General features: G+C 32.0%; 1 protein-coding gene across 2 annotated transcripts in view; it reads left to right on the forward strand.

The window, feature by feature from the left end:
* Nucleotides 1-26,467, forward strand: part of Diaph3 (diaphanous related formin 3) — a 481,958-nt gene that overhangs the window by 312,930 nt on the left and 142,561 nt on the right. For both annotated transcript variants that reach the window (XM_046466464.2, XM_058586107.1), the window contains one exon: nt 11,387-11,522. In XM_046466464.2, coding sequence (XP_046322420.1) covers nt 11,387-11,522 — 136 coding nt within the window. The remainder of the gene's footprint in view (nt 1-11,386; nt 11,523-26,467) is intronic.

Raw genomic sequence — 26,467 nt, forward strand, 5'->3', positions numbered from 1 at the left:
TGATAAGATTTTTTTATTATGCATTGCTGAGTGAGATAATAAATGATTTGACTGGCAAGTTCTGTATGATTAACTGCCTCATAATTTGTATTTTCCTTTTACGTTTAAAGTATTTTGTTTATTCAATGAAATAGTATAGCTAAATTATTCTAATACATTAATAAGCACAACATGTGTAATAATATGATATATTAACTAAATATTTGAAAGGTGACAGTAAACTGGATATTAGAAATGTCAATAAAATGTCATGTTCTTTGTATAGTAGATAGTCATTCCTTTAATATTTTACATACGCACACACACACACACACACAGGGGAGTGGAAAAGAAGCTATACATTATAAGGCTCACTTTCATGTTTCGTTGTAAACCTAGGTTCATATGGGACAGTGTGGAGTTGTACTCCATTTGGAGAGATATTAGCTTATCAAAAATTTTATATAAACCAAAATGCTATCCTGTCATACCTAGCTCTAAGTATTATATGGAAACTCTTTTGTGTATATGTGCACCTTTATTTAGCTTATAGTTCCCTATTTTTATAATATATCTCTTTGGAACACAAGGAAAGAGAATACATAATGAGAAATCAAATTGTAATTTGGAAAAGCTTTATTTTGAAATTTTCATACTTTAATAAAGAAGTATTGTTATATTAATCATCTATTTGTTGTTGTGACCAAAATACCTGACACAACTTAGAGGAAGAAAGATATATTTTAGCTCATGGTTTCAGAGGTTTTATCTGTGGTAGTATGGCTCTAAGGAAGAACCATCATGATAGAAGGATGTGGCAGAAAGAAAGCTCTTCAGTTCAAGGCAGCCAGGAAGCCTGGGTAGAGGGAGAGAGGAACAGGGAGAAGATAACCCTTTCTTGGGCATGCCTCTAGAGACCCATTTCCTCCAATGAATCTGACCTCCCACCAGTCCATTCAGCTATTGATAAATTAATTCATTCAGTGTTGTTACAAGAGGGAAAATCATGTACAAAGCTTGTGATGGGTGTTGAACCCGCTTGTACAATTATACTAGGAAGCATCTTTTGTCCATGCTCATTTTGGTGGGCTTACAATTTAAAATCCATTTCATGGATTAATTCACTGATGAGGTCAGGGCCCTCATGATCCAATCATTGCCTAAAATTCCCCACTTCTGGACCTTTCTGCACTGAGAACTATGCTTTCAACACAGGAACTTTTGGGCAGAGACTCCAGATTCAAACCATACCAATTGTATGAGTTGAGTGTCTCATTTAAGTGGGAATTTTGTGAAGAGTTAGAAGGAATTACAAATAAACTCAGGGCAAAGTTACCAAGGGTCAATAGTGTCACCAGTGGGTTAATAAATAATTTGTAGATTAATCTGAAACTGATTATAGGAAAAAGAACAACTTCAATCTAAAGAGTTTAATCATTAGCACCTATACAACTTTTGGGAATTATAGTTTGCTTCTCACAACTGTAGTGGTCTATAAAGTTCAGCTAATAGCAACTTGTATTACATGTTAAGATGAATTGTTTCTACCAGAGCACAGTATATCATGCTTTCCTATTCACATTGATAGCATTTTTAATTTTAGTTGGTAATCCTAGAAAAATTACATTAATTTTACTGTCGTCCTAGATTACTTTCTATGACATCTACTATTGTAATTATAAATAGTAGTAGTAGGAGCAAACTTATTTCCCATTAAGTACTTAAAGTGTGTGTGTGTTTGAGAAAATTTTTTATATTTAGTTACAAAAGAAAATAATTTTGATGGAAAACTGACAAGTAGATCATACACTTTTGTTTCTTTACAAACTTCTGTGACTATTATTCACTTTAAAAATATTTTTTCATGTTTCTTTATGAGAATATGTGTAAGATCTTAGGAATTCATTTTTAATTTTTTTCAACTTAAAATATTTTCTGTTCATTTCTGAAGAAGTCATCAATAGTTTCTAGCATAGCCTCAACCTAAGGGTGAACAATCTCCATGCAAGGTGTTTAATGGGAGAGTATTGTACCCTCATGTGGTTGTTTTCTTGAGAAAATTACCCTTATTTTTATAGTACCTAACACCCACTCTTCTGAAAAGCTTGGAGATTTAAGTTGAATTTGTTCATATCACTTTAGGGTTGTGCAAGAACAACTGAATACTCTGATAAAAAGAATTTTTAGGTTAGAGGAACCTTGCCACAGTTATGTAACTTGAGCATCCATTAAGGTTGAAAGAAATATAATACTGAACAGGAAGACATTTATGAGCTTTTTTAAAAAGTTTTTTTCAAATAATAAAATCTCTGTTAGTTTCCATTAAAAAAACATATATAGAGTTATAATATCTTGAAAAAATTGAGATGGATAGATGAAACTATTAAAATGTCTAAGATTTAAACTAGAGATGAAATACAAGTATTTTTGAAAAATCAGGATCTATGACAACTATTTGTTTTTAATACTTTTGTTTTTATATTTTATTACAATTTTATCTTCCAGGGCTGATAAATCCATTAAAGGCATGTTTTTAAGATGGACTAATTTCCTAAGCTTTTTGTAAGTGAGGTAAAACACACTTTGGTATTTTAAATTTTACTTTTTGGGAAAAAGTAAAACATTCATTGTGTTATCAAGTAGTGTTAAATATGAGGTTAAATATCAATGTTAAATATCAGGAATTTCTTTTAAGTAACTGCAATATTTTTCCTAGAAAACTAAATTATCTTTTCCAGAGTAGTCTTATAACACATATTAGATTTGAATGTATTAAAAACAGTGTACATATATATGTAAATTAAGTCCTTAGATGTATAATAGCTAGCCATCAGGTTGAAAACTACATCTTGCCTTCCATGTGTAATTTACCTTTCATCATATCTTCCCTGCCAAGTAACCCTGCCTGTATGCATCCATTTACCTCCCAATCAACTTAATGCCCACTTCTATTTCAACATCTCTGAATAGTAAACATTTATATTGTCATAGAAACTTTTAAAACTGGCACTCCATTATATGTGTGACAGAAGCATATATAATTGATATATACTAGAAAATGGTTCTTATTTGTATTGTTAAGGATAATTGTATTTGAGGCAATTGACTAATAATATTATAATAAAATATTTAAAATCAGTGATATAGTAATAGAATATTATTTACTTATTTTTCTATGTATTATATGCTATACAATGAAGTGACATAGGTGAATTAACTGAATTAATTCTTAATATTTTATCTCATGTATTATTTAATGTTTTGCCTTTTTCACAGAGTGACACAACTCTGTAGTGCTGAATAGTTATTTAAAAAAAAATAACAGGACTTATTTCTACCTCCTTAATATTATACTCTTTCCCACATTTAACAATGAATTTAGATTTTTCAAAAATTTCTAAAAGTAGTTAAATGTCATATTTATTATATTTTTAAATGTGTCTTTAACTTTCAGTTTTAACATTTGTGGGTGGTGAGTGCTTTGTTAGGGATTGATTTTATATGGCTGTTCAATTATCATTGTTTACCTCTGGATTTTAAAACACATGTACAATGTGCCCAGAAATACATATACTATATAAAATCTGCAACATTATATAAAGTATTTAAGAAATGAGACATTGAGTCATATAAAAGAAAACACATTTAAGGACTTTCTTTATCATGATATGGTTTAATAGAGACTCTTAAGACTTATTCTGTCAGAATACAGGAAACATTTTAAAATACAGCTGTTTGGTAAGAAAGTTAGAGAAATATCCCAGGGCAAAAGGGTTAGAAGAAAAAAGACAAAATTGAAACTTCATTGTTGAGCATAGGTAAGGAACGGGAAAGCTAGACTTACCTAGGATGTTGAAGGCTGAGACCATGGTTTGGTGCAGAATAAGTGAGTACATTGAATAAAACATGTAGGAGCCTGGGACAAGAGCATATTTAATCTTTCCAGGCTCAGAAATGATCTCTGGTTGTTTATAGAAGCTCACCCAAAATCCTGTGCTAAAAACCAATTACAATTTAGGTCCTCAAGTTTCTCACAAATTAAGTTCCATAAGAATAATTAATTCCCATCATCAAATAAACAAGAGAGGAATTGTGTGGTGAAATGATTAGGAAAAAGCAAAATAATATATAGAGAATCAAGAATCTAGGTATGGAATAACAATGTGTGACATGTTTTAAGAAAAAAACAATAAGTTTATAAAGACAGAGAATCAGGAGTCTACCAAAAATGGCCAAGCATTTTCTTAAAATAACTGAGTTAAATTTATGAAATTGGAAGTATGATGATTGAAAGTAACATTCATTGGAGTAAGGAGTAAATAATACTCAGCTAAGGAAAGAAATACTAATTTGTATAGTATATCTAACTAAATTGTCTAGAAAGCAATTCAGAGAGAGACATTTTATTTTGAAGTCTAATATACTTTTTAAAGAAACACATAGAATAGTTTGAGAAAGCCTAACACACTGTATAATGAACGTCCCAAAGGATAGACTCAAGAGAATGAGTGAAAGATAATATTCTACACAATGAATAAAAAATTCCAGATTAGAATCTACAGAGTAGGAACTAAACATATAGATATTTTTGCACTCATTTTTTTTTAAAAAATCATATATAATAGTTCAGAATAGCACCAACAAACACCTTTAAAAGTAGCCACAGGAAAAGAGGTATAACCTCCATATAGTTATATACAAATAACTTCTCATCAGCACAAGTAGAAACTAAATGAAAGTGAGGTAGTATCACCCAAAAGATAGAAAAAAGTTAAAAAATTGCATGTACCCCAAATAAATTGATGAACTATATGAATATCTTGATAGATGTATCATTGTACTGAAAAAGTTAGAGTTCTCTAACATACAAGTCAAGCAGAAAAAAATAAATGTATGAAAGCTTTGAGGAATTTAAATAGATTTATTTGCTTATTCTGTATAGTATAGAAACTCTAAAGAATGCCCATTTCACTCAAGTACAGTCACCAACTAGTATCAAATTGATTACGTACTTGAGATGACTAAAGACATTTCAGCATAATTACACATGTCATTTTCATTCATTGACCACAATAACATGAAACTAGAAATTTAAAAGATGAAATTTTAAAACTATTATTTTGAAAATTCTGAAAACACACTAAGTACTCTGAGTCAAAGATAAAATCATAGGAAAATTTAGACCTGAACAATATTGGAAATACCCCATGTCAGAATTTGTGAGATCCAATAAAAGTGGTATAAAGCAATTTATATTTTAAGTGCTTCAATTACACTCAGAAAAATGAGAATTATACCCCATTTGATTCAAATGTATGATATGTCAAGATCATTGTTTTTCATGTGCAACTAATAAAAAAAATGAACAGAAAATCAACAAGGTAAGCATTTGTCTCAGAAATTAATAAGGACATTGTATGATTTTGGGAAAAAAAATGAATGTTCACGAATAAGGATAAGTGATGAAGAATTTTAAAATTCAAAATGGTATATTGAAGCCAGATAATTTTCTGAAAAGATTAATCAAGAAAAAAAAAGAAAAATGATAAGAATATAAAAAGAAACATAACTAAAAATACTGAAGATAGTAAAAAGTGCATACTATAAAAATTTGTAGGCCATAGTAGGAAAAGTTTTGATAAACTAGGTAAGTTCGAGAAGAAAATAATCTGCAATTGTTTCAAAATGCTTAAGCATTTCTAGAACTAATTTTTAATGATTTCTTTTGATTTTTCTAAAATATTTGGGTCTCTACTCCATACCATTCAAAAACATTGATTTCAAGATAAAGTAGGCACTTAAATGTGAAGAGCAACATTAAAACGTCTAGAGAAAATATGATTCATTTAAAGTGTAGAAGGATATAAAAAGGATCAGAAATAAAGGAAAAGAGATTTTTGACTAGTTTTAGGAATTTCTGTTTATTGAAGGATAAAGTACAGGACATTTAAATTTCAGCATTCTGTTTATAATGGTAACATTTGTATCCACATTGTTTAGAGAAGGACAAATCATTAAGAAAGAGATAACCCAAAAGAAAGTAGGTGAAACATATGAATAGGCATTTTATAGAATAGGGAATACCAATGTTTGTTTCCAGACATATGAGAAGCTGCTTGAACTAACTGGTAACAGAAATACAGATTAAAAGCAGAATGTGATATCAAATATACCAGCAAAATGGAAGAAATTAAGAAGACTTGTCATGACAGATTTGGTGAGTGTGTAGATTGTGATTATATAGAGAGAGTCTCAGTATACATTGACATAACTACTCTGAAAACAATTTAGTAGTATCTAGTATGATGAAGTCATGTCATTCATAAATTCGATTCCTATCTTAGCAGTGGCTTTCAATCTATTTCCACCATGATCCACATTTTAAACAATTGTTTTCAAGGAATTCCACCATGATTTTACATGTATGTATTTTTAGAATAGAAAAAGCTTCAAGAAATTATACTCAATACTATACTAATGTATAGCTGAAAATAGTGTGCCAGTGCAAGTACAACCTTTTTTTTTTTTTTTTTCAATTGAGTAAAGAGAAAACCAGGTCTCCTAAAGCACAAGAAGTAAAATTTAAAAATCAATAATGGGATTGTGTCAAACAAAAACCTTCTTCACAACAAAGGAATAATCAAAAGCATGAAGAGAGGGCCTACTGAAAGGGAGAAAATCTTTGCCATCAATACCTCAAATAAGGTATTAATTTCCAGGAACATACAAAGAACTAAAAAAACTTAACCAAAACAAATAACCCATTCTACAAATGGGCAAAAGAACTAAACAGACACTTCTCAAAAGAAGAAAATATGAACAGCCAACAAATATTTGAAAAAATATTCAAAATCTCTAGTAGTTAGAGAAATGGAAATTAAAACTACACTGAGATTTCCCCGTTCCTCCAACCAGAATTGCAGTTATCAAGAATACAAGTAGCTGTAAATGTTGACATTTTTTTCACCCACATTGCACTTAAAGCTAAGAATGAATCTCCTGCCCCTCCCAAAGAAGGGAGTGTTGAAGGGAGTCCACAACTATAAACAGAAGAAGATCTGCATGTCACCTACCTTTTGGTAGACCCAAGACATTGCAGCTCTAGAGGCACCCCAAATTTCTTGGAAGAGCACCCTCAGAAACTTGAGCACTATGCCATCATCAAGTTCCCCCAACCACTAGGTCAGCCATTGGGAAGATTGAAGACAACAAACACTTGTGTTCATTGTGGATGTCAAGGCCAACAAACACCAGATCAAAGAAGCTGTAATGTAGTTCTATGACATTGATATGAGAAAGGTTAACACCCTAATGAGGCCTGATTGAGAGAAGGCTCTCGATTGTGATGCTTTGGACTTTGCCAACAAAATTGAAATCATCTACAGAGTCCAGATGTCTAATTCTAAACATATGCTTTTTTTCAACATTTAAAACAAAATAACAAATTTGGCAAGGATATGGGGACAGGTACACTCATACCTTATTGGTGGGAATGTAAATTGGTGCAACCACTCTTGAAACAGTATGGAGATTCCACAAAACTAGGAATGGAACCACCTTTTGACCCAGTTATCCCACTCCTTGGTAAATACCCAATGGAGTTAAAATGAGATAGCCATATCACTGTTAATAGCAGCACAATTCACAGAAGCTAAGCTATGGAACCAGTCTAGATGCCCGTCAACAAATGAATGGATAAAGAAATATTACTCAGCCATGAACAAAATGACTTTATGACATCCGCTGGTAAATGAATGGATCTGGAGACTATCAGGCTAAGTGAAATAAGCCAGTCACCAAAAAACAAAGGTCCAGTGTTCTCTCTGAGGTATGGATTCACCCACATCAAGGAGGGGGATGATGAAGAATAGAAGTTCAGTGAATTAGACAAACAGAAATGAAAGGAATGGAGGGATGATAGAAAAAGGAAAGACAGCCAGGAGCAGTGGCACATACATGTAATCCCAGGGTCTTGGGAGGCTGAGACAGGAGAATCGCAAATTCAAAGCCAGCCTCAGGAACTTCAAGACGCTAAGCAACTTATTGAGACCCTGCTCTAAATAAAATACAAAATAGGGTTGGGGATGTGGCTCAGTGGTTGAGTACCCCTGAATTCAATCCCCAGTACCAAAAAGCAAAATGAAAGACAGTGGAATGAATCTGACTTGACTTTCCTATGTACATATATGAATGCACCACAATGAATCTTCCCATCATGTACATCCAGAAGACTGGGATCCTAATTAGATTAAGATATATTCCAAGCCTATATAAATATATAAAAATAGATCCTACTGTCATATATAACCAAAAGAATAAATAAAAATTAAAAGTGATCAGTGGGTTCAGTGTGAGTATATATATTTTCAATTGATTTGTTGTGGGGTGGAGGGACAGTGTCTTATAGCCAATTATCATTCATTATGTCCAGCTCACCTTTATTTTCCTTCCTGGTTTTGAATTTGTGAGTGAAATAACTAAGAAGCAGTTGTAATGTTATAAATATTTACTTTTTCTGTTTTAGATTATTTTTGTTAAATGTTTGGCTTAGTTTTGCTTAATATTTGGCTTAAAGGAAAATTTCAAATTACTGGTTTAGCCATTGTACCTAAAATAGTGTCATTTGGTTTTTCTATTTTGGGCTATTTTACTTCTTTATGTTTGGCATAAAAGAAAATTCCAAATTACTGTTTCAACTGGATATTAGTTGCAGACTAAATACCTTTTTCTATGCTGTTGGCATTTTCCACCTAAAAATTCTTTTCCTAATATAGTGTCAGAATAAGATAAGTTTTAAATGAGGCAGAATTTTAAGTGAAAATCAATAGTGCATTTTCCCTAAAAGAAAATAGCTTTAGGAACTTCCTCAGACCTTATTTCTAAATGTAAACATTGTTTTTATAGATCTTGCAAAGTAATTTTGACTTGTTATAACCCAGTAGAATTCTAAAAGGGTGTGGCAATTATTTCTGATAATAGATGTTTATATTAAATATTCACTTTGAAATATATCCATCTATTAAAGTAGAAAATTTACATCAGCAAATTTTATATGATAATAAGTTTCATAAATAAGCTGCGTGATATATTACTTAACTTTTGATGGTTGTTTTTATTCATTTTCTTTAGGCAAGAAATAGTTTTGATTACTGAATATTTGCTTACCTGTTTCTTCATCACAATACATTCTTCCTAGCCGTTATACATACCCACATGGGACACAAAAGAGCTTTTTTTGATTAACATACACACACTCATTTTTGAACCCATGTTTATTTTCTTTCATGATGCCTTCCCCTACTTTCATAGAATATATTGACTTTATAACTGACATTGTCATAGCTATTAACATATGTGACTGTAATATAAGGCAACATGGTAGAAAACATAGACTGTAGCAAGTTTTCAAATCTTTCTGCCTTTTATTACTTTCATTGCAGTGAGCAAGTACTTAGCATTCTGTGCCAGAATGAATGATATGTAGTCAAATTTGAGCTTTGTAGTGATTGCATATGAAAGCATCTAGTACTACAACTGGTATTTTATAGCTTAATAATAGTAATATATGTCAAGAACTGTAAAGAGTTTACCTACTGGCAAGCTAACAAGTTAAGCTGCCACATTTTCATGGATGTTGGCAAAAAAATGCAACACTATGGTCAGAGTTGAAGAATAGATTATTCTACTTGCAGCAATAGCAGTAGCAAGAGAGAACAATTTTGTAGGTTCTTGAGCCCATATTACAACAGGGCAATGTAAAGAGGGCCAAGTAACTTTTGAAAAGGTGGTTTGGAATGAAGGTGCTTGATTAGTGTTTTTATCTTTGAGTACTAATCTTACATTTTCCTGCTTAAAAATCTCCAATTGTTCTCTGGTACCCTTGAAAAAAAATCCATCTCCCCTATTTTGTCCTAGAAGATCTTAACTCATCAGGCCTCGGCTTACCTCCATGAACTCATTACCAATATACTTTCCTTCTTTTTCTCTCTTCAACCTCCAAACAACCTTGACATTAACACTTCCTTCTACCTGATTGGTTCTTCCCCCAGATCCTCACATAATTAGCTCCATGACATTTGAAACAACAGAGAAAGTGAGGCCTTATCTGACCACCTAATGTAAATCTCCAGCATTTCATCACATCACTTCTTTTTAAATATACATCAAATTTTTGCTGTTTATTGTCTGTTTTCTGCTCTGTCACACCAAATATAAACCAACTCTCCTGGTCCCACTCCCCGCCTTGGAAGAACAGTATCATTTGGTCTTAGTGCCTATGTACTGAATGAATGAGTGGGTATGTTTTCTTTCCCTTTCATTGTTTTGATCAATAATATCTGTCTTCATTTTATGATTTCTAATGAAGAACTTACACTATCTTGGTTAAAAAAGAATGCACAATAGGAGCTGGGATTGTGGTTCAATGGCAAAGCACTTGCCTAGCACGTGAGAGATACTGGGTTTGATCCTCCACACCACATAAAAATAAATAAATAAATAAAATAAAGGTATAGGTCTATCTGCAACTATAAAATGAAGAAAGAATGCACAATGAAAATAAAGTATCCCCAAATATAATATAAGCCATCGACTTAGAGTATAATTAGCACTTTTTAATACCACTGGTAGTAAACTAATGTGATAGCCTGTTTTGTTTCATTGGCACTTAAATAAATGGCATCTCTATAAGATATGTAATAAGATGCCATGCTGTTTACTAGCACTTAACAAAAATCCATCTTTACCTGCTGATTCCTGCTGATGCCACATGAAATGAATTTCTTGTATAAAATTTAGAAATAAGAAGTTCAGTAACTAATCACATATTGATTGAGAACTTATTTTAATTAGCATGTTGTTATTGGCTTTCATCAAGAGTACCTCTTTCTGAAACACCAAATATTTATTTAGTTATCTTTTTAATACTTCTCCCCTTATGAGAAAATTGAAAAATTATTGATCATAATATAAAGTAGCCATAGATATCAGATCTTTCCTATCATTTCCTTAACCATTTTCCTTATATTAATAACTTACTTAAAGCAGCGAAGGTATGGAAGATACAAATACAGTTGCAAGACACTTTTTAAAATATGTTAGAAAGCTCATTTGATTTGTGAATTAAATGTTCTTATTTTTAGTTTCTGTCTCTCTTCTCCCTTTTAGTTAGTTAATTCCACTTAGATGCAGGTGTTTTAAACATTATGGTGTATTTATAGGCATAAAATATATTTAACACAGGTATATGTGCATACCTTTTAAAAGACTGTTACTAATATAAGAACTAACCATTTAAATGATATTCAGTCATGGTTCTACCTTGCATATAATTTCAGATTGGTAATTTTCCATTTTCTTTAGAATCATTGGTTAAAATTGATCATTTTTTGAAATTTATTTGTAATAGCAAGCAATAAAGGAGAACATCAGAAAAAGAGAAGCAGAGGAAAAAGAAAAACGTGCCAGAATAGCTAAAGAATTAGCAGAGAAAGAAAGACTTGAACGCCAGCAAAAGAAAAAGCGCTTACTAGAAATGAAGACTGGTGAGTACTATCAAATTTGCTATTCAAGTTATGTACCCTTAAGATGTATATGGTTTGGACTGGGGATGTAAGTCAGAGGAAGAATACTTGCTAGAATGCAAAGGCCCTAGGTTTGATTCTCAGTACCCTCCCCAACACACACACACACACACACACATTTAAATGGGTTACTTTATTAGCATTTTAATGTGTTTGGTGAAAAACTAAAATTTGACTACCTGTTTCTGTAGTTAAATGTTAGAGCAATTGTTTTCTTATGGGTTTTTCTACCTTGACTTTGCTAATAAGTGCTATGTCTTAATGTTGCACATTTGTGATTTAGTCTTCTAGCCTAGTCTCATTTTTTTTCACTATTACTCCAGAAACCAATCTGTAATGATGTTTGTCAATAAGTAGCTTTATAATCTTGGAAACTGGCTCTGAAATTCTACAGGACATGTTACCTGGTTTTCTTTAACAAAATATTCCATGAAAGGGAAAAAAGTAATGGATTAAAACATTAAAAGTATGGGTTAGGAGGGCAGCTTAGTGATAGAGCTTTTGCCTTACGTTCCAGAGGCTCTGAATTCAACCAACAGCACCCAAACCAAACAAACAAACAAAAATCCAAGAGACTTTAAGAGGCATAGACAGCATCCATTTGTAGTATGTGGAACTTATTTATACCCCAGTCCCATCAGATAACTGTTGAACATAGTGGTCAGAAAATTTTGATTTTTTTTTGTCTTGTATATGTAATAATATTGTTATCAATATGTTCCAGAGTATCTTTTAGAAACTCATACTGAAATTTCACAGGCAAAAAGACAGAATGTCTGGGATTTAAATCAAAATAGTCTGTAGGGACTGGGAAGTAGGTGATCTCATAGACGAAACAGATTGGTTCTAAATAACTATTGCTAAAGTTTGGTAACGGGTACTTATAGGAAAGATATGTTCACTATACTATTTTTAATACTTTTATAAAATTTCAATCTTTTTTAATAGAAAGTTTTTGGAAAAAATACTTTTATTTTTTTTCAGCATTACAGAAACATCTATATATTTTCAAAGCTAAACGATACTACTAATTTAGAAGCAAAATAATTCATTAAGTAAATTGTAGCTATATTTTTAATACCTGAAATTTCTGGCCCTTTTACCTCCATACCACTAAGGATTGCAGAAGGAGTTAATTAAAATCCATCAGCTTCACTGCAGATTCACCAAAGATTACAATTCAGGGCTGCAGATTCACCTAAAGTTTCCCCAGGGGTAGAGAGAGATGTGCTTTGCCTTCTTTCATTTTTACAGGAAGATTTTTATGTTTAATTAAGGAAACTGAACATCTTAATGTATTGCACTTTTCTTCTAAGAAAGAAAAATCATTTAAGCATACGTTCTTGTTTACATTTGAAATGAAGAGAATATTCTCAGAAATATCTTAAAAAGTGTTAATAAAAATGGAAATGAAAAGGATTTAGTATTTATATTTAAAATATGCTTGTGGATTAATTGTGAATTACTATCTTGCTGCCTAAGTTATGGAACATTCTATTATTTGAACATTTGCTCCAGGGTTGTTTAAGATTCCTCTACATGAATTACTAGATGGCGAGTTGGCTCCATTGTTAGGATTTTTGCCTAAGGGCCTATGTCATACTTCTCTGGATTTCTCCATTACGTGGATTTGGAAAATTGAAATTTTAATGAAATTACCAGTGGAATCTTGATAATATTTAAATTTTATTTTTTTCTCTTGAAGGAAAGCTCCATATTAAAGAATAGGTTTATTTTATATTTCCAATTTAAAATAATATTTTTCATTATTGAAAACACTCAAAACAGTGAATCAAAAGATCACTATCCCTAATTTCCCTACACAAAGAATCACTTGTTAACATTTTGGTATATTTTTCAGTTTTAAATTCACTGTGTTCCTAGTAAACATGCAGCTTAGTATCTTATGTTAGTTTGCTGAATTTTCTGAATGTTTTGTGTTGTTCTTAGTCTGTATTTTTTTTAATATCTATGTAATTGAATCCATTTGATATGTCATACCCCATCTAATTTAGGTAATTCAGTAATAAAGTCATGAAGTAATCATTTTCGCTTTCTATTGTGATCAATGTGTTTATGCACACATAATTAGAAAATATATCTCTTCATTAAGATACAGAATAGAAAAGGAAAAATGTTTTAAGATTTGGGATATAAGTTACCCAATTGATGTCCACAAATGTTGTAATTTCCATAGCTCTCAACATTGGGTTATAATTGTGCCTTGGTTGAGAATTCTCATTTTTTGAGAGTTTTACTGATTTAGAAGATTAAAAGTCCTGTTATTTTATATGAATTCGCATTTACTCGAGTACTAATGTCTTAGGACCTTTTTAAGTACTTACAATTCATTTTTATTTCCTTGTTTGTAATTTGTGCTGTCATAGTTCTTTTCACTTGAGTTACAGATTAGCTCATTATACATCATTCCTTCCCTTAAATACCTTTACCAAATTAAGCTTTTTATTATTATATCTTGACATATAGGTAAGTGTTTTATTTTTGTTCTATAATGTTTTCTTGTAGTTTTTGCCTAGGTCATTTTTTCCCCGTTACCTTTATGCTTAGAAAGTAGTGTTTTCAGCAATATCATACCTACTTTAATTTTTTTCTAGTATCCATTATTCATAATATGACTATGCTCAACTTATTTTTAATTCTTCCTTAATCATTCATGTATTTGATATGTAGATTATAGCATCCAAGTTTATGTGTCTGAATTTTATCAAACTTATAATATTTAACCAATAATTATGGTTAATATTTGTTTTATTTTGCTTTGAGATAAATAACTTTATGTTGCTGTTATCTTCCATCCTCAATTTTTAAAATAAATTTGAATATTTATAATTTTTAAAATAGCAAAGAAAGATTCCATTGCATCTTTTGTTTATCATAGAGCTCATTGTATTGGACCTGTGGAATTATTTTATAAAGCTTTTTCTGTACTATCTCTTCACAAATGTGGTCTGCAAATTATCATAGATAGGACTTAAATTATTGAAAAATTCTCACTCGGAGTTTCTCAAATTCTTTACTATCCTGAGTACTTTTGTTCCTTTTTTTTTTTTTTTTTTTTTTTTGATACTTCCCAAGATAATATTCTTTGGAGAACAGTCTGGTAATACTAATATACATGAATAATATTAAAATAGATCCTTAAGTAATAATATGCCTATAAAATAAATATCATATACTGTGTTATATATGATTATTCTTTTGTAATCAAAGTCATTTGAAGCAAGATGCTGAAATTGAAAGCTGTGATTTCGGGAGCTACTTTTGAAATAGTTTGTCTTTTAAAAATATTTGAAAATTTTTTCTTGCAAACTATGGGATTTTAGATTATCTAGCAATATATCACATATTATACATTTTTCTAAAGAAAAGGAAATCTCTTCTGCAACACCAATAAGTGATGATTACTCTAAATGGGTTCTTAGTTTTCCTTTAAACATAATACAATAATATAATAGAAGTATTCAGTCTCTTAAAGTGGCTGCCAAAGCCAAATCATATAAGAGTCAAAAATATTAGTTATTTGTGGATATATTGTTCATATCTCAGTAAAAATATGCACTTACATTTTTTTTTCTATGTAATGCATAGGAAATACTTTTTGTCAAATCACGATTTTTTTTAAGTAGTTGAAGGTCTTTGAAATAGAACTTAATAAAGTAGTATGTCTTATTAGCACTTAGTTTCTGAAAAAGCCTTGATGTAGAATATCAGTTTTTTCATTTTTAATTGTACCTTGAGTTTTACACTTGTCCTGAGATTTGACAAGCATCCTCAAATAAAGACACAATAGTTTCTAATAGAAATACAAGTTATGTGTTCTATGACTTTATTGGTACAGGAAAGAAATTTAATACCTACATCACTTTTTGTTGTTTCTTTTATTCATCAAAAAATTATTTTTTATAAATGTCAGAATTTTAGTGATAAGTAAATAAGTAAGGCCCTTGCTGTAATGAAGGCTAAAATTGAAGGAGTCAGACAACTAAATATATAATTTGGGAAAATAATTTATGTGAAGTATAATAAGGCAGGATAATGATGGAGATTGGCAGGATTGGTGTAGTGACAAAATTTGGTCTTAGTAGTACTAAGAAAATAGTAAAATATACCAAACTTCCTAATTCAAAATACTGGTTAATAAGAATCCTCAGAAATTGACAGGATTCATAACCAGTGTATTTATTTTTGGGTAAGCAGGTTCAGGCTTATATGCTGTAATACCGTTGCTGGTGTAGTGTGCTTTTAAAATATCTTATTGGGAGATAAGCTGAAAATTCACTATGTAATTTTTCTTTGTAGGGGTTGTGTTTTAGTACAGGACAAAGTAATGCTCAATTATTTGTAGAAATCTTCAGCTTGGCTTTCCCAATATTAAAAAAAAAAATGTAGAAGGGCAAATTACTGAATATACACCAGTGTTTTGTTACCAGGAACTTTGTGCTTTATATTATTTTTGTATATAGGATATACCTGAATGATAGGAAGAGAAAAATCCTATATAACTCTGCCATAAACCCACAGGGAGTTTCCTTCTATATATTTTCATGAGTTTAGTATTTTCCTTATGCAAATTAAAGCTAAATTTTTATCACATATTTACAAATTCTTGTATCTCTTCCTGAGTTAGTAGCATAAATTAAATCCCTGCTCTTTCTTATCCTTCATAAATCATCACTTGCTTTTGTCAAGAGAATGGGCAACTATTTTTTGTTATCACCATCATCTCAGAATGTGATTTTTGTTAATAGAATGTAAATAAAGATCAAGTAGTGAGCTAAATTTTCCCCCAAAAGAAAAATAAAGCATTAAAAATCCTTTTGAGCAGTAAAACTGAAATAACACAGCATCTTATATCGTTTTGTAGTGTTAAAAAAGTCTTTTTAAATTTTATTTTATTTTATTTTTCTTTTAAAACAATGATCTTGAGGCTAGTGGGGGTAGCCCAGTGGCAAAGTACTTGCCTATCATGTGCAAAGGCTCCCAGGGTTCAAACCTCAGCAATACAAAAAAAGATTTTAAAAAATGACAAAAGAAAAATAGCAATCCTGGAGTTCTTTTAAATACATACAGTTTGGGTTATTTCTGTTGAATAATTTGGTATTTATTACATTGAATAAGCAATTACATTTTGTAAATCAGAACATAAATTTTGAATAAATTGTCTGAAGTTGATATTTAAATTTGAGTTATTTTATCTGTGAAAATATCTAAAGCATCAAACTAGATACTAGTAAGCAAAGATGCTAGTATTTATTTTTTTTATTTATTTGATGTATTCAACTATCCTTATGTATAAACATTTTTATAAAGACAAATGAGAATAATGTGATTATATACACTTTTTTCCAAACTCCATTTCTGTTTCTTAATCATGGAAGCAAACAGGGCGTTTGATAATAGAATTCATCTATTATGCTTTAAGACTTCCTGAGTATGTAAGTTGATTCACATAATTTTTAAATAGCATATCAGAATGGCCTTGAAATGGACTCAGTGTTGTGTAATTATGTTTTGTGGGGGAAGTAAATAAGAGCTTATTTAATGGAGCAATAAAAACTATACGAGCAGCTCCTATATTTTAGTCTTTAGGTTACAATTTGTCTATTATTTATTAGACTTAAATGTCTCATTTTGTGCAACTTCAGTCTATTAAATAAAGAGATAATTAGCTTTTAGAAATCCGTTGTTTACCCACATGGCCAAAACTGCTCCTTTGTTTTCCATTCTGCAATTTAGAATAACTAAGCAATTAGGCATCCATTTGAGAGGAAATGCATATTACATAAATACTACTTGGGAATGTCTCTGCCAATCTCAACAGATACACAATTAATGTGTGTACTTGCTTTCATAAAGGCCTTGACAATTACCCTGTCCTCTACAGATATCATAAAACTTACATTATTTCCCATAATTGCACATATTCTAGTTTGGTGCAGTAGTGCTTTCAATTTTCTAGTGTTATTGGCAATTGATGCATATAAATAGGGCAATGGTTTTAATATTTTCTTTTTGTAGTAGGGTCGAACAAATTAAATTGCATTGGCTTGGATGTATTTCTCTTTTCTTTCCTCCATCTTTTATAATTCAGCAATAATAATAATAGTAATAATGATGATAATAACTATTACTAACATCTATCAATCACATGTTATTTGCCAGCCTCTCTATATATTTATTATTGTACATAATGCTTATAACAAACTTAATGAGACTTTTTATCAAAACATTTAACTTCCTTGCACATAATCAGGGAGTTAGCAATCAGTATTGTAGGACTAAACTCTTCTGACTAAAGGTCATTTTTTTTTGTTTTTAAGTTGTAGATAGACACAATACCTTTATTCTGTTTATTTTTATGTGGTGCTGAGGATTGAACCCAATGCCTCACAAGATGATAGGTTAAGCACTGCACCACTGAACTACATCCACAGCCCTTAAAGGTCAACTTTTTATCTATCATGCTCTTATTACATTACCACTGATGATTTAACTGTAGTGCAACATAAAGGAGCCAAGAAATTATTAGTAACTAGTAATTGACACTAGACCGTACTTGTGTAAGGAGGTTGCAAACTATCTTTTCCCTGGAAATCTTGGGTGAGAGGTTCAACTGTCTCTTTTGTACCATAAGAAGTGGCTTTAAGCCAGGTGGTCTCTCCCTTTGTGTTTGGAGGTTTTAAGAGATTGCCGAAATTAAGGATTCTTCCCTACTCCAGTTCAAATTCAATTTGATTCTTCTGATTGTACAAAGATGTGTTTGTCTTTATGCCTCCAACTGACTAGAAGGATAACATCAAAAACATGCCTCCCCACTTTTGGGAGAATTTCTTCAATGGTATCAGCATTTGTGGGTCTAACAGAGTTACCAGGCCTCAGCAGTTCTGAGGATATGGAAATGTCTCCAGTGCTTTTAATGTCTGACCAGGAAAAGAAGTAAAGGAACCAGATCATTTGCAGTATAGTAAGTTTAGCAAACAACACAGTTAAGAACAGGTATCCTGATACACCCTGTTCATCTCCTCCAACTCTACCATGTCACAAGTTTTCCCTTTGGATGTTGTTAAGACTTTGAAGTCATAGTCTACAAGAAAGTTTTTGCAAGGGTTTAATAGCTATATAAACTATCATTTATGTGCATAAATCTTGGGTTGTGGTTCAGTGGTAGAGCTCTTGCCTCGCATGTGTGAGGCACTTGGTTCAATTCTCAGCACCACATATAAATAAATGAATAAAATGAAGGTCTATCAACAACTAAAAATAAAAAAAAAAAACGAAACTTAGAGTCCAACCTTTGTGTACAGTAACATATATATCTTCCTTGTGTAGCAGGCTTCTTCAGCACAACATATCTTGAAATAGTGACTTTCTTTTTCCTCTTTAACAAAGAGTAACACAGCTGCAGGGGCAGTTATTTGTTAAACATCTTTCTGGCACATTTTTATATTCCTTTGTTTACTGCTCATTTCAAAATGGTCTTTTCGTTGCTTGTCTTGTAAATGTTGTATAATAACTGTATGCCAAGTCAAAAGTGGACTCTGGTTTTGTTTTGTTTTTGTTTTGAAATAAAAGATAAAGTGCCCATTATGATCAACTTCATTTGGTGCACGACATCTTAAATGTTTATGGTGTAGCATGGATTACTTCTCAGAATTTTATCAAAGAAATATTTATATTAACATCACTTATTCATAGCTTTCTATTATCAAACACAGATTTAACCTGATATATTATCAGGCAAAAAAACATATCAGTCAATTATTTTGATTTTATCACAATATGGAGAACTCTAAAACTTTGATAATATTGTTTATGTAATGGCAGACTCGATCACAGTGGCATCTTCTTTCTTTGCAACTTCAAAGCTCCTTAACTTGTATACTGCCATTATTTACATTTGTGTACTTTGCAATGCAGTGGATTGTTGTCACGATCATCTCATTACATTAGATTACCAATCCTGAATGGAACTATTATTTGGATTTGGTGCAAAGTTATGTATTTTTTTAATATAAGAGAGTAAATTGGTATCACCTAATTTTCAGAGTTAACTATAATTTTCCCCACTTTAAAGAAATAGCCTATTTATTTTATTTTATTTTTTTTACTTTTTTATTTTTTTTATTTTTTTTTAATTTTTTATTGTTGGCTGTTCAAAACATTACATAGTTCTTGATATATCATATTTCACAATTTGATTCAAGTGGGTTATTTGGGGCTGGAGATGTGGCTCAAGCGGTAGCGCGCTCGCCTGGCATGCGTGCGGCCCGGGTTCAATCCTCAGCACCACATACAAGCAAAGATGTTGTGTCCGCCGAAAACTAAAAAATAAATATTAAAAAGGGGCTGGGATGTGGCTCAAGCGGTAGTGCGCTTGCCTGGAATGCGTGTGGCCCGGGTTCGATCCTCAGCACCACATACAAAGAAATAGCCTATTTATATTATTTAAATCACACCTCTTAAACATTAAATAAGTTTCTGTTTTACCATTTGCCTTAAGATGCAGAGAGGTCCAGTTATTTGAGCTCCATAGATAGACTTTTGAACCTGGATGTCACCTTTATAGATGTCTAGTCTTTAACTTTCAAAAAAGAAAGTATGTATTACAGTTGAAACATAAGTGAAATTTATAACATCCATAATGCCTTATACTTACTGGTGCCAGTCAAAAAACTAAAGCAACCAATCCAACAAAGTTTTAGCAACCACAACAAAAAGGATTGCTTTTGCTGTCTTTGCAACTTAATGCAGGAAGTCATTCATAGCCCCTTTTGCAATTTAGAAGTAGAAAATGCATTGAAGACAAAGTTTTAAGGTGACATTAGTGTCCAAACTTATTTGCTGTCAGACCTGATCTGGACTGATAAGAGATCCCCTGGAATGTGAATACTCATGCTATGGACACGAGTTTAATTCCATGTTGCACTGAGCATGTTGCAGTTTTACATCATATATATACACCTGATTTACTTTGCTCCACTTCCTCACAGTCTGAAAAATTCTGAATTTTAAAACACATTGGACCACAGAGATTGTGGATAAGAGACTGAATTTGTGCTTCTCAGTGACTTAGTGACTTCTGTTTCTTTTGAGTTTTTTGTACTATCTATTTTACCTCAGGCACAAATCATTACTAATTCTCTGAATTTATTTCTTGTGTTTTTTTCTTCTTCATTTATATCATAAAAACCTTTTTCTTAATTCTTAACTACTGAATACTGTAAAATGTGGTTTAGTTGAATTCTTACTTTCTTTATACTGTCTTCTCTGAATATTTGTACTCAATATTAAACAATTCACTTCTCATTAGCCATTATTGTCTTGCCATATAACTTATGTATAGAATACTTGCTTTTCTTCATTTTATGTGTTTTAATCTCATAGAATTACATCATTTACACATTCTTTATCTCCTAAGACCCTGCACAGTGTGTACTCACAGTAGATACCACAGAAGGAAGACACCCAGTAAGATCTATCAAACAACGGGTTAACACTTAACTGGTCAAAAAAATTATTTCATTTTTTGTTCAGTTTAGCATTCTGCTATGTGAGAAGTTAAGATATAGATCAAACTACAGGAAGAGTCAAGCTGGGCTGCACTGGTGTTTATAAATAGTTTCATGTGTAAAAATAGCCATGCCTATTACATATTACCTATGGCTGCCTTTGTGCAGAGGTGAGTACTTGTAATACAAATCATATATCCTACAAAGCTTAAAATACTTGCTAACTGGCTCTTTACAGAAAAAGTTTCCTGATTCTTCATACAGATCAATAATCCATAGACTCTATTCTTTGATTTCTAAGACATAGAATGAAAAAAACTGTTCTATTTTTTTTTTTCTTATCTTCCTCTGTCCAAAAGCATGCATTTGCAAAGTGGCCAATTTGTACTGAACAATAAGGAATTAATCATTAGCTGACTAAAAACTCAATCTGTAAGCTTGTTTCTGACCATAGGGAATTATCTGATTTTTAGATTCCGTTAGCTTGAAATGGAAAGTTGTGCAGTTGAACTTTTGAAATGCTCACAAATGTCTGGGCTGCTGATGGTTTCAGTAACCAATCTAGCACAACCATTGTGCTTTTATCTTTTTATTCCAGCTCATGTTCCATAGTATTTCTCTACTGTTGTTTGTATATCTTTTCAGATGAAAATATCAATGTGTCATAAGGTCAGAGGTGGATTCAGGCTTTTATTTATTTTTATTTAATTTTTTATTAATAGGCTGTCTTTTTTCTCTCCCTATTTTGGTCATTCTGACATTCAATTTTTAAAGATGAAGGAAATCCAGTCACTGGTGCCAGAGTTGGTCATGAAGGTTGTTCAAAGCCTAAAGTCATTATCTCAAAGAAGCTAAAAGAACCGAATAGTATTTGGCTTTTGATGATGAATAAATATACCCCAGGCTGGACTGGGAAAATTAGCAAAGAAATTGAATATTTATATGTTACTTGTAAATGGCATAAGTAGGCATTAGTGTTTAGATGAAATTAGACATGATTTTGTAATAGAATTTTAAAATATTGCTTCCTGAATGACTTCCTTCCTCAGATATCCAGGGTTCTTCACGAAAATTAGAAGCAACTTAATATTAACAGAGTTAACATTGAGGGCAGCTTTAACACAGGCTAGAATGCCCCCAGGGCAGGAAGAATATGACAGACTAGCATTAGTAACAGAAAATAGATGGCTGACTCTTTTTGGAACAAGCAATTCTTGGGAGACCATTGCTTGATTAGAGTGAATTGTCACCATAGAACTTCCAATAATAATTATCACTAATGGGTAAAACTAACAGTAATTTTAGTTCAATATAATCCTGAAATTTTTAAAAAACTATTAGTGCTATTCAGACAGGAACTCTTGAAAAGTAGAAGTATTTTTGTCATATCAGTGCAGAATCAGAATTTCCATCACTAATGTTTGAGAGTGTTGTGTGGAGGATCGCTGCTGTAGGAAACTGCATATTCCCCTCCAGAGTCATTCCAAGTCTTATTCTCTGTCTGGCAATTCTTTGGAAGAGTCTAAATGTATAACAGTTTTTCTTTTTAACTTAACTAGAAAGTTAACTTAAAGTGTTAGAAAGTCAAGAGAATTGTTTGCTTAGGGAACAAAAAACATTATTTTGATTCAAAGGCCAAGAACTAAGAAAAAGGCAGTCTTTCTACCATATTTCAGATATATTTTAGAAGTATTGATCCTCATAGTGCTGAATTTCAGTTATGATTTCACGTTTCCAGTGCATGTTCTCAATGCTAATTAAATTGTGCTTTCTGCTGGATTTACATGTGTGTAAAAGTAATTCATTTAACATTTGTCCTCTATTATTTATTTTAATGTTTATTGTGCACCAATATTGCTCTCTCAAAAGTGCCTTTTGTTAGTAGCCATTCATCATTTCTTGAATGCATGGTATATTTTCATTAGATAAATATTAAATAAGCCTATTAAATATATATAACACATTATCTTATCATTTTGTTATGACTCTGTTGATTACATTCTATGTTTTCAGCTTTGGTAGATGAGAATATCATTTATGATAATTGGAAATACCTTTATCTTTGAGAAGGGGCCCTAATTCTTCCTGCTCATTGAATGCTAAAGGAACTTGGTCTAATGAATCATGGAGTTTGGTTACACTATGTTATCATATCACCACATGAAGGTACATAACATTGCAATCTGAGAAAGTGTTGTTTCCTAAATCATGGTATCTGCTGATATTGAGCATAGTATTTCTTAACACTAAATTTGGAGGCATTTTAGGGTTTTTAAGAAGTGTTCTTCATGAGAAAATCCAAATGATATCAAACTGTATTCAGAACTTCAGAATATAGCTTGGCAGGGAGTGTTGCTTTCAAATTTTTACTGACCTCTTGGAAAACATTCCCATTTTGCATTTGATATCATCCCATTCCTAAAGTAATGCACTGAGACGTAATAAAAATAGAATAGTAACTCAGCCATCATTCACCAAGTCTAAAAGAAAAATATTTTTAATAGTGTTTACTATTCTTAGAATCTGATGAACTCCTAGGGGTATAAAGTTTTTCTACGTGAATGTTACAACTTGGCTAATTGAGGTTGCTGTGTGAGCATGCAAATGTGCATGCTTTTAACCTGATGTAGTATGGGTTAGTTGATTTTGAAAGAGAAATCAGAAGTTTTGAAAACTTACTGTATTCCTGCTAGAAACTTATCAGAGGACTTTTTTGAAGTAAAGGTTTATCTCATTTCATTAATTTAATGCTTAATCTTCTATAAAATAGAAAAATAACATGAAACATGCATTATAGATTATTTTAAATGATACTTTGACTAGTGTCCTGATTTGGGTATGAAAAGTGGGCATTTTTATACATGAACATCAAACGTACTGTTATTTATCAATTCATAAACCATATGAAAATAAAATTTTATACAAAATTAGCCATGTAAAAACTAAACCTTTTTAAGATGAGCTGCTTCTAATATAGTATCTTTCCCCATGGCGGGTGTTCAATAAGGATTTTTAAAATATTTATGAAATTCATGTTCGTGGGACAAAAATTTCTATTAATTTTTGTTCTATTAATACATTTTCTATTAATACACTTCCACTTAAAATAAATTGGCTCAATTCTAGGACATGATATGACATATGTCAAGTTTGTGTTATGGAATGTGTTCTTATTGGGTAACAAATAGGAATTTCATAGTCAATGACAGCAAACTCAGGTATTCAAATATACAATATTTTTTATAAATGTACTTTAATTCTTGAGCCACCAGCCTGCCTAATGATAAGCAACTTAGTCAATGCTCGCTCCTTCTCTTTGCCTCTCTATGTGTATTCCGTAATTCCATTGCAGAGTTCAGTTATTCAAGAATGAGTCCCTTTCTAGCTCTCCTTCTCCTCTTCCTCCCTTAGATAGGTACCAAGTTCAGAAGCAGTCATAGCGCTCCATTCTAAGCATGACTACTCTTCCCAGTCCAGTTCAGTCAAGGTTTTAAACAGCATTCCTACTTTGATATAATTTCTCCTGTCTGCTTTTAGAAAAGGTGATGACTGATTTGCCTTAGAATGGTAACCCAGGAGATCTATTGAATTTGTTTGAGGTTAGGTCCCCATTGTTGGTGATTCACAGAAATATTCTTAGAAATATCCACTTGCATTCTTTGTGAACTTTTCCCCTTCCCCAAACTGGTCCCAGTTAAGAAAGAACTGTGCCCCAACCCAGCAGTCAAGTGCTTGTGGGGAATTCTGCAGCCTTGGGCCTAGACATCAGTGTATCTGCCACCCTGTCAACAATTCCACATGTTGGATACAAGATGCTTCCACTCCTGGATTCTACTTACTCCCTGTATCTCCATAGAAAATTCTACCCTGTTTAACCCAATTCTTCCTGGAATGAATGTTCAGGTGTGTACACCTGTATGCAATCTCACTTCCAGTCTCTCTCCCACCTGAAAGGGCCATCTTTTCTTTCCATTTACAACCTTAAAATGTGGTATACATTCTCTGCTATGTGGATAGCTTCTATACTAAGAATGGACCTTTTGGCTTCCCCACTGGAATGGGAAAAGGAAGAACAGGTTGTCATCTGAGAATTGGTACAGAAATAAGTGAGTCTGTTTGTCCTTTGAAATGTGGAATCTTGAATTAATGGGTACCACATATACACAGAGTGAAATGAAAGGCCAGAGTCTCCATGTTTGGGAGTCTAGTGGACTAAATTAAGACACAGAGGCATGAAATTTGTATTTGGACCAACAACAAGTAATATAGCAGGCCTGGCATGATCGTTGGGTAGAACTGTGGGAAGAGATGAGGCTAAATTGAAGTCAGAAAGTCTGCTATGCTTTGGATTTTTGTCTCTTCCTGTAGGCACACTCCTAGAACAGCAGGGCAGTATCATGGTTTGCTTTTAAAGAGATAGCTCTGTGGCAAAAATGCAGATGGAATAGAGGATGCTGGAGGAGGGGGAGGTAGAAGGAGTGAGACCAACTGTTGCAATTTTGCAGGAGTTAAATGCAGAAGACCTAAAGTAGAATGTACTAAGAAAAAAAGAGACAAGATGGATTTGAAAGACAGTTGGATATAATCAATATAGCTTTGTAGTGGATTGTGTACAAGGAGACAGGGAGAATACTTTTATGACTGGGTGGATGATGTCTATATTAAATTCAGGACACATTGATTTAGTATCTCAAATTTAAAGCCTTTTTAATCTGGGAGATGAGTTTACCTGAGTGGACCAAGCATAAGGTATGAAACACAGCTGCACAATAACTGTTAGCCTCTTTCCTTCAGGAAAGTGAAAACAAACTCCCTTTTTAACAGAGGCAGCTAAGCTGTTATTTGTAAATAGACTAACCAAGAACCTCTGAAAACAAATTATGTTTATAGTTCATGAGGATAACCTGGATGTGGGCTGTTCTTGGAGAATGTGAGGATTGGGATTCTGGTAGGGGTTAGAGAGAAAGTGCATTCCATTATGCACTTGAAAGAAGGTGAGTTAATCCTCCTTTTTCTCCTTCAGCTGAAACTAGCCCACATATTCAGTTTTAAGAATATTGAAGTTTGCTTTAATGTTTATTTTCCTTACCTACATAATGTAGTCAAGTAATGGGTGATTTCTTTTTTCTTTTTTTTTTTTTGGTGGTGTGGGATGTACTAATTACACCTTATCTAGTGTTCTGAAAGACACTCCCAAGGTTTCTGTGTGATTTTGTCTTGTGATTATTAAGTTTCTAACCGCCCCCCCACAAAAAAAAATCATAAAAATGGACATCAAAATACCTCCTTCATTAGTAGAGTCATTACTGTATTGGTGAAAAATACCTTCCTATCAAAACTTACCTTCAACAAATATTTAGTACATATTGTGTCATG

This window comes from Marmota monax, unplaced genomic scaffold (assembly GCF_021218885.2).
Source record: "Marmota monax isolate L192 unplaced genomic scaffold, Marmota_monax_Labrador192_F-V1.1 WCK01_AAM20220418_F8-fsc00049, whole genome shotgun sequence".
Taxonomy (NCBI): Eukaryota; Metazoa; Chordata; class Mammalia; order Rodentia; family Sciuridae; genus Marmota; species Marmota monax.